General features: G+C 46.6%; 1 protein-coding gene across 2 annotated transcripts in view; it reads left to right on the top strand.

The window, feature by feature from the left end:
- The first annotated feature begins 311 nt into the window (after nucleotides 1–311).
- The window catches only part of LOC120913202 (renin binding protein), a 28,289-nt gene continuing 12,737 nt past the window's right edge, over nucleotides 312–15,863 (top strand). For both annotated transcript variants that reach the window (XR_005743483.1, XM_040322985.1), the window contains exons 1-4: nucleotides 312–588; nucleotides 12,330–12,405; nucleotides 13,922–13,997; nucleotides 14,991–15,163. Coding sequence is in view for 1 of the 2 variants with exons in the window: in XM_040322985.1 (XP_040178919.1) it covers nucleotides 485–588; nucleotides 12,330–12,405; nucleotides 13,922–13,997; nucleotides 14,991–15,163 (429 nt within the window). In the remaining variant the exon portion in view is untranslated. The remainder of the gene's footprint in view (nucleotides 589–12,329; nucleotides 12,406–13,921; nucleotides 13,998–14,990; nucleotides 15,164–15,863) is intronic.

Genomic DNA, 15,863 nt, shown 5'->3' on the forward strand with positions numbered 1-15,863 from the left:
AAAAATGGTTGAAGTTACGCTTTAAGGCAGTGTATCATGTGTATTTACATTATTATGTTTTTTAGCATTTTGATGCGTTTTTTTAAAAACAAATCATGAATTTTCCTTTTTTTTTAATCTTTTTTTATCTTCCTAGCTGAAGTTTTTCTGTTGTTGTTGCAGGTCACTGTTTCCTAAAGCAGATGTCACCTATTAATTGTGTGCTCTTCTCTACATCTCATTGCCATGGTACTTATTGACTTTGCTTGAGTGGGTCACATGATTCTGGGTCACCTGACTGTGACTTATTTCTGCACAGCTGATTTCCTTCCCTAGCAGCTGAGTGCAATGCAAGCACAGCATATTGTGTGGATGCAGATGGGTGAGTGGGGAGGGCTGTGATCCCAGAGGAGTACGGTGGGGAGGGTCGGGCTGGCCGTTATATAAGGTGGTCAGTGTAAGGGGTTGCTTGTTGCGGAAAGTGGAGGACTCCGTTAGTTCCAGGATGGGGGACAGAAAGCGTCTGCAGGACTGGAGAGACCAGATGAGTCGGGAGTTGGACAGAGTCATGGATTTCTGGATTCGGCACTCTGAAGACAAAGAATACGGGTAATTGGGCTTTAGTCCCGGAGTCGTGATTGTGTAACTAGATACTTAACCACTTGCTTACTGGGCACATAAACCCCCTTCGTTCCCAGGCGAAATTTCAGCTTCCGGCACTGCGTCGCTTTAACTGACATTTGCGCGGTAGTGCGACGTGGCTCCCAAACAAAATTGATGTCCTTTTTTCCCCACAAATAGAGCTTTATTTTGGTGGTATTTGATCACCTCTGCAGTTTTTATTTTTTGCGCTATAAACAAAAAAAGAGCGACAATTTAAAAAAATATATATATATTTTTTACTTGTTGCTATAATAAATATCCCAATTTTTTTTTTTAAAAAACTATTTTTTTTCTCAGTTAATGCTGATACGTATTTTTCGACGTATTTTTGTAAAAAAAAAAAAAAAAATAGCAATAAGCGACTGGTTTGCGCAAAAGTTATAGCGCCTACAAAATGGGGAACAGAATTATGATTTATTTATTTGTTTTACTAGTAATGGCGGCGATCTGCGATTTTTTTTTTTTTTTTTTTTTTTTTTTTTTATTGGGACTGCGATATTGCGGCGGACACTTTCGACCATTCACATTTATACAGCAATCAGTGCTATAAAAATGCACTAATTACTGTATAAATGTGACTGGCAGTGAAGGGGTTAACACTAGGGGGTGAGGAAGGGGTTAAATGTATTCTCTGGGTGTGTTCTGTGTGTGGAGGGGGGTGACTGGGGGAGGTGACCGATGCTGTGTCCCTATGTACAAGGGACACAGATCGGTCTCCTCTCCTCTGACAGCACGTGGAGCTCTGTGTTTACACACAGAGCTCCACGTCCCTGCTGTCACCTGCTGTGTTCCCGGCGGACATCGCGGCTGCCAGGTACACGCATCAGCTCTTCAGCGATGCGCCGGGATAGTGTTTACCCGCTGCGCGCCCCCCAGAGGCGCGCGCGGGTAATGCTTTTAAAAAGACGTCCACTTGGCACCTGAGAGCCGCGCTGTTGACGTCTTTTGTCAATAGCGCGGGTCTCAAGTGGTTAAAGGGTAACTCCCTTATGTGGAAGATCTCAAAATATAAATGTGTTTACTCTATGTATGGTCCATTGACTTATTTGTCTATAGACCAGAAAAGCATAGCTCCCAACTGTCCCTGATTTGGTCCCTCTGTCCCTCATTCCTCCTCATTTGTCCCTCATTTTGGTCTGATCTATATAGTTGTATATAAAATGCATTTCGTATCTATCAAAAAGTGTTTCCCAGTGCTAAACCTTTCATCTGATTTCTAAATTGCTGCATTTGTAAATTTCAAAAGCCAATATAAAGGAATAGTAGTTGTAAAAAGAAAAAAAAAAAAAAAAAGCACTTGCGGGCTTAACCAATCTTGTTTTTTTGTACAATTCTCCTTCTTAAGGGGCGTGCCAGGGGGGAGTGTCCTATGCCTGCATCTTGTTGCTGATAGGTGTCCCTCAATGCCATCTCAAAAAGTTGGGAGGTATGGCAAATGGCTTCCGGGTGTCTATAGGGTAGGGTGACCAGACATCCCCGGCTCCCAGGGACAGTGCCCGGATTGAGGACACTATCCCTGGACCAAGTCTGTCCCTGGTTTTGTCCCCGGATTGGATTTGAACAGGGGCTGGGGAAATTTCAAAGACAGTCAGTGCAGAACTAAAAATAAATCTGAATTGCACCTGCCGCTCCTACTACTACTGAATGACCCCCCCCCCCCCACTCCGCTGCTCCTACTAGATTAGGGGGGGGGGGTATTTATTCCATTATCTGTGCCCCTTTCTGGTGATCATGTGCTGGTCGGAGTGGAGAGAATATTTTTTCAGTTTCGGGTGCATGCCCGTTCGCTCCCGCTCACATGTTCTTCTGCCTTGGCTCAAGTCCCGGCCAGCCTCCTGTCTATCTCCTTGCCTTTGCTGGTGAAGTGGTCTTCCTCCGCTCCCCACCCAGTAGTAGCCGAGGGCCTGGAGAGTAAGACTCGGCAGGCTGTGAGGCGGGTGGCAACGAGCAGAGAGTCGCCGATTGCCGCCATTACTAGAAAAAATAAAAAAATGTCCCCGGATTTCATTTTAAAAATCTGATCACCTTACTATAGGACCAGCACAGCACATAAGCAATATTTATTTGCAGCAATCATCCTTCCCCATTTTTTTTTTATTTATCTTTTTTAATAAAAGCCAAGTCCATGTTTTAGGGGGGGAAAAAATGCACATATATTTCCAGAAATTATTTTTTTACATTTGTTGTTTTTTTTTCAAAGGAACCTGCACAGCCTTGCACCCGCAATCAGTGGAACACAGGCAGGGGCGTTGCTAGGTGCCAAAAAGACCAGAGGCTTCAGCCCGAAGCCATGCCGGCACCAGGGAGGGGGGGGGGGGGGGTTCGGTCAGTGGAGTGGCGCGGGGTGACCTACCTGACACACATACCCTGACCTACGTGTGTGTGCGCACACACACTGACCTGACCTGCATACACTGACCTGCATACACTGACCTGACCCACTGACCTATCCTACAAACACTGACCTGCATTCACTGACCTGACCTGCATACACTGACCTGACCCACTGACTTGTCCTACAAACACTGACCTGCATTCACTGACCTGACCCACTGACCTATCCTACAAACACTGACCTGACCCACTGACCTGACCTGCATACACTGACCTGACCTGCATACACTGGCCTGACCTGCATACACTGACCTGACTTGCATACACTGACCTGACCCACTGACCTATCCTACAAACACTGACCTGACCTGCATACACTGACCTGACCTGCATACACTGACCTGACCTGCATACACTGACCTGACCTGCATACACTGACCTGACCTGCATACACTGACCTGACCTGCATACACTGACCTGACTTGCATACACTGACCTGACCCACTGACCTATCCTACAAACACTGACCTGACCCACTGACCTATCCTACAAACACTGACCTGCATTCACTGACCTGACCCACTGACCTATCCTACAAACACTGACCTGACCCACTGACCTGACCTGCATACACTGACCTGACTTGCATACACTGACCTGACCCACTGACCTATCCTACAAACACTGACCTGACCCACTGACCTATCCTACAAACACTGACCTGCATTCACTGACCTGACCCACTGACCTATCCTACAAACACTGACCTGACCCACTGACCTGACCTGCATACACTGACCTGACTTGCATACACTGACCTGACCCACTGACCTATCCTACAAACACTGACCTGACCCACTGACCTATCCTACAAACACTGACCTGCATTCACTGACCTGACCTGCATACACTGACCTGACCTGCATACACTGACCTGACCTATCCTACAAACACTGACCTGCATACACTGACCTGACCTGCATTCACTGACCTGACCTGCATACACTGACCTGACCCACTGACCTGTCCTACAAACACTGACCTGACCCACTGACCTATCCTACAAACACTGACCTGCATTCACTGACCTGACCCACTGACCTATCCTACAAACACTGACCTGACACACTGACCTGACCTGCATACACTGACCTGACCTGCATACACTGACCTGACTTGCATACACTGACCTGACCCACTGACCTATCCTACAAACACTGACCTGACCCACTGACCTATCCTACAAACACTGACCTGCATTCACTGACCTGACCTGCATACACTGACCTGACCCACTGACCTATCCTACAAACACTGACCTGACCCACTGACCTATCCTACAAACACTGACCTGCATTCACTGACCTGACCTGCATTCACTGACCTGACCTGCATACACTGACCTGACCCACTGACCTATCCTACAAACACTGACCTGACCCACTGACCTATCCTACAAACACTGACCTGCATACACTGACCTGACCTGCATTCACTGACCTGACCTGCATACACTGACCTGACCCACTGACCTGTCCTACAAACACTGACCTGACCCACTGACCTATCCTACAAACACTGACCTGCATTAACTGACCTGACCCACTGACCTATCCTACAAACACTGACCTGACACACTGACCTGACCTGCATACACTGACCTGACCTGCATACACTGACCTGACCTGCATACACTGACCTGACTTGCATACACTGACCTGACCCACTGACCTATCCTACAAACACTGACCTGACCCACTGACCTATCCTACAAACACTGACCTGCATTCACTGACCTGACCTGCATACACTGACCTGACCCACTGACCTATCCTACAAACACTGACCTGACCCACTGACCTATCCTACAAACACTGACCTGCATTCACTGACCTGACCTGCATTCACTGACCTGACCTGCATACACTGACCTGACCCACTGACCTATCCTACAAACACTGACCTGACCCACTGACCTATCCTACAAACACTGACCTGCATTCACTGACCTGACCTGCATACACTGACCTGACCCACTGACCTATCCTACAAACACTGACCTGACCCACTGACCTATCCTACAAACACTGACCTGCATTCACTGACCTGACCTGCATTCACTGACCTGACCTGCATACACTGACCTGACCCACTGACCTATCCTACAAACACTGACCTGACCCACTGACCTATCCTACAAACACTGACCTGCATTCACTGACCTGACCTGCATACACTGACCTGACCCACTGACCTATCCTACAAACACTGACCTGACCCACTGACCTATCCTACAAACACTGACCTGCATACACTGACCTGACCTGCATACACTGACCTGACCTGCATACACTGACCTGACCCACTGACCTGTCCTACATACACTGACATGACCCACTGACCTGCCTGTCCTGCATACACTGACCTACATACACTGACCTGTCTGACCTACATACACTGACCAGCCTGACCTACATATGAATTTTCCAAGAACAAACAGGTGATCTTTTTTTAAATTATATTACTTGTAAAAGCTCTTTATATAGGTTCACGGTGAACCTATATAAAGAGCTTTTACAAGTAATATCATTTAAAAAAAGATCAGTAACCGCTCCACACACTGACCTACCTTAGCTCGGCCTCAGCCTTGGTGTGCGGTCACAGCAGGCACTGGCAGTCAGTCAGAGAGGAGCCGAGGAGAAGAGGAGAGGAGAGCCACCCGCCTGGACAGGGATGTGATGCGGCGGCCAAATTGTAATTCCTGCCGTGGAGCCTGCAGCGCCTATGATGGACGTCACACGTCTTGCTTCCCGACATTGTCGCAGAAGGCGGGGCCTGCTATCTATGGCACTCGACCGTACTCGTCGACACTCGCCGCTGGCGGAACTCGGCCACTTTCGGCAGGTCCCGATCTCCCAGACGCTTGGGGCTAACAATTTAATGCAATGCTGCATAGACTCGGGGCTTTTCGGGGACCCATTCGGGGCTCCAGCCCCCCAAGCCACGCCCTAATGACGCCCCTGAACCCAGCTGCAATGTCCTGATATTCTCTTCCTCCATCTCCCGGACCCTGCCTATACCTCTGTACAAGCTTTTTGTTAGAAAGTTGGAGGAAGTGTGAACGGACTATGGGGGTTATTTACGAAAGGCAAATCCACTTTGCACTGCAAGTGCACTTGTAAGTGCAGTCGCTGTAGATCTGAGGGGAAGCTCTGAAATGAGAGGAAGCTCTGCTGATTTTTATCATCCAATCAGGTGCAAGCAAAAATGCTGTTTTTTATTTTATGTCCACCTCGCATCTACAGCGACTGCACTTGTAGTGCAAAGTGGATTTGCCTTCTTGTACAAAAAAAATAAAAAATAAAAATTATTGTGTTAAGCCTCATACGCACGATCAGATTTTCCGCAGACAAAGCGTCTGACTTTTTTCCGAAGAGCGTTGGCCAGGAACTTGTCTTGCATACAAACGGCAAGTAATTGTCTGCCAACAAACACAAATGCAGGGACGTACTACGTGTTTTTTTAAGCTCTTTAGCGCCACCCTTTGGGCACCTTCTGCTAATGTCTTGTTTGTTGAAAATTGCTTCCTAGCATGGGTCTTTTGTACTTACAATGTATGTTTGTACACATGATTGGATAATCCGACAACAGTCCGTTGTCTGTGGAAAATTTTAAAGCCTGCCATCCAACATTTGTCCGCAGAAAATCTGACAACAATTGTCCGATGGAGCGTACAAACGGTCGTATTTTTGGCCAACAGTCCATTCCAGTCATAAAATCCAATCGTGTGTACAAGGCTTAAGTCGGCAAACTCGCAGTCCATTGAGAACTAGACCTGTTACTGTCCAAATGCATTTTTGTCCGAATTTTGGGGATTTTCGTGTTTGTTTTAACAAAACGATAACGAACGCGCAGAATCCGAAATAAAGAAATTCTTTATTTTTGTATCCATTATATTTTTTGCATCGTTGCGATTAGGGTTGTCCCGATACCACTTTTTTAGGACCGAGTACAAGTACCGATACTTTTTTTTCATGTACTCGCCGATACCGAATACCGATACTTTTTTTTTAAATGTGTCCCCAAATGCAGCCGTGTTCCCCAACATATTGCAGCCGTGTCCCCCAACATATTGCAGCCGTGTCCCCCCACATATATCCAGCCGTGTCCCCCCACATATATCCAGCCGTGTCCCCCCACATATATCCAGCCGTGTCCCCCCACATATATTGCAGCCATGTCCCCCCACATATATTGTGAAAAATATACTACAGCGCTAATTAAATAATCCATTCCACGTGCACCTAAATAAAAAAACAAATAATATAGCTGCTATCTTGAGTGATACCAAATCCAAACAGTGAAACATATAAAATATAGATGCGCTAATATTAACTTAAAAGGTGATAAAACGTACAAAGAAAACCTAATCAGGGAGAACACTCCATAAACTGTGAATTACTAATATGTCCTTAATTAGTGCACAGTGATTAGCAGGATTCCATGCAGGGAAAAAATCACTCTCTTCAATCTGAATGCTAATCCAGCCCTCCACCGCTGTGATCAGATGATACAGGCACTCAGACAGGGATTGCATGAAAGAAAAGAGAAAAAATCTCATTGCGCAATATTCGATGACAGATCAAAAAATTTAATCAGAGCATTGACATATGCACTCACGAATCCCCGCTTTCAGTAAAGCATGAAAACGCCACTCAGTATGTTGTTTCCTCAGCTCGATCCGATGCACTCGGATTCTATCGCAGGCTCCTCCCTACGCGTTACGTCACAGGCACGCGACTTACTCATGGGTTCATACTTTCTCCTACCATTTACCACTTGCGGATTATAAACCTAACATGCACCAACCGGCCGCAACGTAGACTCTAGTCTCGAGACATTTCTTTAACTGTTCTGCAGGATTGCCCGAGGGAGCTCGCGAGCATAGACTGCCTATAATAGTTTAACTGCATGGTACCATTCCTTAGCTTAGGTCTTTTCATTGTTATTGTCTGCTGATTCCCGCAAGGGCCTTGCGGAATCATATTGTGTCATTGTATAACAGTTATCTACTTGTGATTTAGACCCATGTTTGCTTTCTCTAATCTATATAAAGTAAACTCATTATTTTTGGTTTAAGTATATTAACTGTGTGAAGTGTATTTTTCTCGTCTGGAGGAACCATCCAAGAGCAGGTAATACTGTTGTTATATTATCATTGCATGTCGTATGCCTGCTATTGTGACCCCAGCCAAGCAGAGGTCATAATACACTCACTGAACTTCTGATGTGTCAAGGGAGGGTTCGAGACAGTTAAATAGGGGAAAGTCAGACAGAGAGTAGATCCCAAATCAATCAGTGGCTCCTGAGGGGTTAGCACTCCCCCCTTGGGAGACAATCCAAGAAGGATCCTCCTTCTCCATCAAACAGGAGACGTCTTCATGTGGCACTGACATTACTCCAAAAGCTGCCTCCGTAATATACAAAGACCACAGATGGACACACAATTGATAGATTGGGATTATTATGAATAAAATCAAAAAATGGCACATGACGCTGATCATTTTAGGTGTTTAAATTGGTTAAGTGTAACAAATACATTTAGTTTTTATTGGATAAAAACTGTGTGTGTGTGTGTGTGTGTGTGTGTGTGTGTGTGTGTGTGTGTTTTTGTGTGTGTTTGTTTTTTTTTTTTTTTTTTTTTTTTGGAGTTCAATTTTAACGAATTATTGGAGTTCTATAAAACAAATTCCGAAGTTTGAAGCATGTGTGCTGCTATTTATATTGTTTTGCTGAATCTCAATGCATAGATCTGGGTCCCCCCTTCCAACAGGTCCATACTTCCCTCCTCTGATGGCTACAACCCCTCCAGTAAAAATATAATTCAGGCCTACCCGTGCCTGCACCCTAACGTACCATATACTCAGTATATAGCACAGCCGCTGGTGAATTTAGTCCTATTCCCCCACTTAAAGCACACACAGCCAGGCACACAGCATTTTTTTCATTCTTCTACAGGCTCAAAGGAACAGTCTTGGGCAAGGGTGTCAAACTCAATTTCATTGTGGGCCGCATCGGCATTATGATTGCCCTCAAAATGGCCGCTTGTATCTGTAAGATTAGATGTCCAGCACATCCCCTCCCCTTACATTAGATGTCTAGAGCCACCCCACCATCAGAAGTTGAGTCCCCCACCCTCCCTTACATCACAGTGCACCCCCCTTACCTTATGCTGCTGCTGGGAATATGAATGCATTGCTTGAAAGCAGAAAGTAGGGGTCTGGAGGAAGACCAGAGGAGGGATGGAGCTCTCTTGGAGCTGCAAGAGAGGTTTGAGGGCTGGATTTGGCCCACGGGCCTTGTGTTTGACACCTATGCTCTAGGGCAGGGGTGCCCAACCTGTTGAAGAGCGAGGGCCACTTAAGCAACTTGGTAATCAGTCGAGGGCCACAATAAGCAGAGCGGGCGGATGACAGGTCACGGCTACTCTATATGCCCTCCGATCCGCCCAGATGAAAGAGGACAAATTTGGATTGGAGGTAGGCGGGCGTAAACAGACATCTGTCGCTCTATAGAGGTGAATTGAGGGTCCCATTTGGTCGGGCGGATCGTGCGAAAAGGGCCTAAGACTGCTTTCGCACTGAAGTGCTGCGGTTTACCCACACCACAGGTGCAGTATAGTGCACCTGTGTCTATCATGCGGGTTAGCTGAACTTTGCCATAGACTCCACCTGTGGCAAAAGCCGGCACTGTAGAGGAAGCATCGGCTTATGGGGCTCTGCTCCGCAGCTGTTTTCTTCCTCTACCACCAGCTTAATTAACAACACTGATGCTGTGGTATGGCAGGTCGGCAACCTGCAATCTGGGCTTGCCAACCCATCATTCCAGAGCAGGAGGTCGCGGGCCACATCAGAGGGCTCCGCGGGCCACTGGTTGGCCACCCCTGGTCTAGGGGTTTATTTTTTAGGGTTTTTATTGGGAATGTGGAACTTGGATAGGGTGAGGTAGCACAGGATCCTGAAGAACTGATTCTGAGGATTTCTAAACTATCTTGCTGAAATGTATCAAAATGTCCCACAGAATCTGCAATGCTGACAATGACTAGAATTCTCCCAGGGATTAAAATCTGGACACAGTTGCTGACTCTCCAGCACATGGATCATCTATTTAATCAGCCACAGGATCATCAGCTGCCTACTTCTGATATCCACCAGGCTTTTCTTGGTGAGGAATATGCAGGCTCACACCATCATAGGACAGCTGGACTCCTTCCCCAACTTCCTCTTGGCTCTCTCCAGTGAGCTCTCCCCCTAATCCAGATAGACTCAATGACTTAAACTTGCAAATAGGCCCCCCAGCTAAGCCTAGCTAGGATAAGGTGACCAGATTTTTAAAATGAAATCCGGGGACATATTTTTTCTTTACTAGTAATGGCAACAATCAGCGACTCTCTGCCCGTCGCTGCCCGCCTCACAGCCTCTCAAGTCTTACTCTTCGGGCCCCGGCTACTACTGGATGGGGAGAGGAGGAAGATCACTCCGCCAGGGAAGGCAAGGAGATAGGCAGGTGGCTGGCCAGTATTTGAGCCAAGGCAGAAGAACATGCGAGCGGAGCTGAATAGGTATGCGCCCGAAACTGAAGAAATATTCCCCCCGCACCGACCAGCACATGATCATCAGAAAGGGGCACAGATAATGGGGAAAAATACAAACTCCCTATGCTAGTAGGCATGGCAGAGCAGGGGGGGTGTAATTCAAATTTGTTTATGTTAATTCTGCACTGACTGTCTTTGAAATTGCCCCTGCCCCCTATTAAATCCAATCTGGGGACAAAACCAGGGACAGACTTGGTCCGGGGACAGTGCCCTCAATCGGGGGACTGTCCCCTGAAACTGGGGATGTCTGGTCACCCTAAGCTAGGACCCCTAAATGTCTTAAGGGTTTCTCTAGCATCCCTGCCAGAGGTGTAGAGCCCCCTGCACATGGGTCTCTTCCAATAGCGCTGGACCCAGGAACACTGCACTGCTGAGTCAGGTCTCAGGTTATTTATTTGCTCTCCAACCACCTACTGGGCCCACCTTCACAGGAATTGGCTGGAAAATCATAAATATTCAGGTTGCCTACTCTATTCTTCCTTCCACTATAAGTCTAGAATCGTCTAAAATGGGAACATATTGAGAGCAGCAGCCTGTGAGACACTGAGCAGCCCTAAGCAATCAACCCCTGCTTCACTGATTACAGAGGAGCCAGGTAAATTTACCTACCAACCTACTCTACACTAGGAGGGTGCTGCACCTATACTGTATATGGGACACTGTCCTACTTTACAGGTATCCAAAGAGATATTTTGAACATAATGGTGTGATTACACCTTGTTAGTTGTTGGACAGCCTGTCGGGTCATAGCCCTCTATTACTTTTCTTTAAAGCGGAGTTCCAGCCTTTTAGTGTTTATTAAAAGTCAGCAGCTACAAAAAGTGTAGCTGCTGACGTTTAATAAACAGACACTTGCCTGCTCCACGGTCCAGCGACGTGACCGCCCAGAGTTCTGCTTCTCTCCGGCCGGTGCCTCCATTCATAGTGTAAGCACCCGGCCGTGACAGCTTGCGGCTTCTATGAGTGGTCAGGCGATTTCCTGGGACCTGTCGCGTGTCCCTGGAGATCGCCCAACGGGAGGGGCCGCCTAAGGCGAGAAGAGAAGTCGGCTAAGCGGTCCCTGGGCGGAAGGAGGAAGTGGGACAGGAAGTCCCACTCCCCCCCCCCCCCCCCAAAAAAAATTACATGCCAAATGTGGTATGTAAGGGGGCGAGGAGTGCTTAAAGCGGAAGTTCCACTTTTGGGTGGAACTCCGCTTTAAAGGCTTACTCTGTTTTTATGTACACCTTTTTTTGGTTTTTAGGCTCCTTAGTGGACATTCCACACAATCTTTACCAAGACTTTGATATGAATGACGTCTACTGATCTTGCTTTAGTTGTTCTCAACCTTTTATCATTTTTATTTGAAAGCCTTGATGGAGGGGGATTGTTGGCCCTTGAAACGTGTTGGTTACTATTTGTTGTTCTGTGTGATAACGGTAAAGGATCTTGGACACTAGAGACAATAATTTGGCGCTTTTTCGTGTTCACTGTTTTCTGGTCATGTCCTGTTCAAGTCTACGGTACAAGGCAGCCTGCGCTAGATCAGGACTAAAGACATTATTGGAGGCTGGAGCCATCGGAGGAGGTAGGTACTGTTGGCAGGGGGGCTCAGATCTATATAGATTTTGCTTGAAATGTGTACTTTAAAAAATATATTGTTTTCCATCAAATCCAGAAAGAAAATGTTCATAACTTGCCTGTTTGTTTTCTGTTATAGAGGTTTCTTCACTTGTCTTGGCCAAGATGGAACAGTATACGATCCCCTGAAGTACCTTTGGCTACAAGGCCGGCAGGTACAGTGACTACCAGGACTAATACTGGCTACACACAGTCAGATTTTATTCCAGATTTATTAACACAATTTACTAGTAAATGTTAATCTGTCATCAGTTTATATTATCTATCCATCTGTGACACAGGTTACAACTGGTAAAGAAAGCCTCTGGACCACCTCTGTCTCCTGTGATCTGTTACTTTATGGAGATCTCCACCAACCTTTGATTCCCATTGATAAATAGGCCAGTAGAAGATTGCCTATTGGACAAATATTTTTCAGTACACAGCCTTGTGAGCTGATGGATGTCCAGCTGACCAAATCAATTTCAATCAATAGCTATTCTCTCCCTTAAAATCAGTTGAGGGGGTCTGCAGGTACCCATAGCCATGAGGACCATTTTCCAGTACAGTCAAGTTGGATGACCATCAACTTGTGCCTAAAGATGCCATTAGTTATACCCCTAATTAAAGTATTTTCTAACTTAAAGCGGAGGTTCACTATTTGGATAACTCCCCCCCCCCCCCCTCCGGTTTCACATTTGGCACCTTTCAGGGGGAGGGGGGTGCAGATACCTGTCTGAGACAGGTATTTGCACCACTTCCGGATTCTGATTCCCGCTCGTTACGTCACCCGTCCGCCCCCCACCCCCCGCTGTCTTCTGGGAAACACTGGGCCAGATTCACGTAGAAGTGCGGCTGCGTAACGTATCATAGATACGTTACACCGCCGCAAGTTTTCATCGCAAGTGCCTGATTCACAAAGCACTTGCAATTAAAACCTACGCTGGCAGCCTCCGGCGTAAGCCCGCGTAATTTAAAGGGGCGTGTGCCATTTAAATTAGGCGCGCTCCCGCGCCGGACCTACTGCGCATGCTCCGTTTCGAAATTCCCGCCGTGCTTTGCGCGAAGTGACGTCATTTTTTCGAACGGCGACGTGCGTAGCGTACTTTCGTATTCCCGGACGTCTTACGCAAACGTCGTTGATTTTTAAATTTCGACGCGGGAACGACGGCCATACTTTATACAGCACATACGTGTGCTGTGTAAAGTTAGGGCACCCAAAATGACGACTAAATTTGCGACGGGAAACTAGACTAGCAGCGACGTAGCGAACGCGAAAAACCATTGTGGATCGCCGTAACTCCTAATTTGCATACCCGACGCTGGTTTACGACGCAAACTCCCCCCAGCGGCGTCCGCGGTACTGCATCCTAAGATCAGACCGTGTAAAACAATTACACCTGTCGGATCTTAGGGCTATCTATGCGTAACTGATTCTATGAATCGGTCGCATAGATACTCTGTGAGATACGACGGAGTATCTGAGATACTCCGTCGTATCTCCGCTGTGAATCTAGCCCTTTATTCCCAGGAGAGAGCGGGGACCAGTGATGGCGTGCCACGATCCTCGCACATGCGCAGTAGGGAATCGGGTGGACCTCTGCTTTAAGCACCTTGTTCAGGCACTATCTGTTGTAGGGTGGCAACTGTCTTCCAATTGTTACCTACTTTAAGTTTCTGTTTTTCTAACAGGTTTGGATGTATTGCCGTCTTTACAGAAAGGTGCCCAGGTTCCAGAGACAGGAACTGCTTACGTCTGCCATTGCAGGTATACATTTCATATACTATTGTCTGTATGATCACTATATTACTTGATAGAATGTTTAATGCTATGTTGTTCTTAAAGAAGAACTCAAATCAAGTTAGGCTCCCTCACATGGGTAATTATCTGCAGGCGCTGGACTGATACCAAAACAAATCCAAATATGTGAACTAGTTTTTAAAAAATGTAACACCCTCCTCTAGTTATTCAGCTAGGTTCAATTAAGGTTTTGACTTCACTGTAATGAGTGGAGCAGTGATTGTTTGTTATTGTCTGTTCAGGCTTTCCTGAGTTGGGTGTTTGATTTCTCTTACCTGCCTTTGGAAGAAGATTACAGAGTATAGGGCAGGAAGATTCAAATACCAGCATGAATATTTATCATGCCCCAGCCATTCCATGGAAGGAGGTGTCCAGAAGGCGGCTGGGGAGGTGATAAAAGTCTGGGAGGCTTTGACAGAGTGTGCTTTCCTCTCCAAGGGTTTCCGGTTCTCTTGGGGATGTTGCCCCTGGAGGCAGCTCTACTGAGACAAGCAATTGCAGTCTGGGCCTCAGCAGGAGATAGGCTAAGGGCCTCTAAAGAATTATTTGCTGGAGGTCACTGGGCTGAGATCCTGGTCTGGAGAAGGGTTTTCTGTATCTCCCTCGTTGAGGATCTACTGATGGGGGGGGGGGAGTCAAATTTTTCCAATGAATTTTATCGGAGTTTAGATATAGAACATGGTTCTATTTTTTTTTTCCCGACGTGAATTGGCCGGGCAAAAGCCAGATTGTGTGTACGCAGCATTAATTGTCAGTGCACATGGGGCTGTGTTTGTGTGTCTGGCAGCCTCTCTACTACATTGGAAACCTGGATATATTCTTAGGGGCCCCTCTGGGGGTAAGTGCTAAAAATATATATAGTTAAATGGTCTGTTTTTTCTTTGTGTGTATGTATGTATGTATGTATGTATGTATCTTTATATCTCTATTTATAGAAAAACTATATATATGTCTACATAGGAGGCGAGTTCCTTCTTGCTCATGCTCAACCCTCCGCTGACTCCCTAAAATGCGCCTTTGTGGTGACACGTGACGGTCGTGCAGTAAAGGTTCAGCGCACAATCTTCAGCGAGTGTTTTTTCGTTATGGCAATGGATGAGCTGTGGAGGACCACACATAAAGAACAGTACAAGGTAAAAAGTGAGGAACCATTAAACTAAAAATCAAGGTTTAGTACAGCATGAATTTAAATATGTCTGAGATAAACATGGGTCTATGCTTGGCTTAAACATTGACCTCATGCCAACCATGTAATGGCAAGGGAGGTGGGCCTTTAACACCCACATGCTGCACACATTTTTCCATGGCAGCTGAGGTTCCTGGCCTAAGAGCATGCTCATTGCCCGCTTGGAGGCAAGCCCCAGGCCCATGCTACCCATTCAGTAAGAGAACCCACACAGTTCCTTATTGATTTAATTATATGGTATATTGCATAAACTGTATATAAATAATAGTAATGAATGATGGCGGTCAGTTCTTGTAGGCACTGATCTATGATAAAGCAATATTTGGTGATTTCACAATATTACCAGGCTTGAGGCCTGTAGTACCGAAGGATGGCTTCTACTGGACGGGACTGTAAGGCTGCAAAGGTGAGCGCCACGTGTCTATGCCAGACACTGGGATGTTTTCGCTCCACAGGCTTAGTCTCTGTTCTGACCCTACTCGCCAGCAAGCTCTCTGCACTAATCGCTTTCCCTAGCCAGTGGTGCCTTTGCCCTTGACCTACCACGCACTCCTGACATCTCGCGCTGACATCCTGTACGCTCAGGACGTCAGCGCGAGAAGCGCCGAGACTGCCCGAACATACACGAGTGTACTGCGCTCGGTATA

The sequence above is a fragment of the Rana temporaria genome, chromosome 9 (genome assembly GCF_905171775.1).
Source record: "Rana temporaria chromosome 9, aRanTem1.1, whole genome shotgun sequence".
Lineage (NCBI taxonomy): Eukaryota > Metazoa > Chordata > Amphibia > Anura > Ranidae > Rana > Rana temporaria.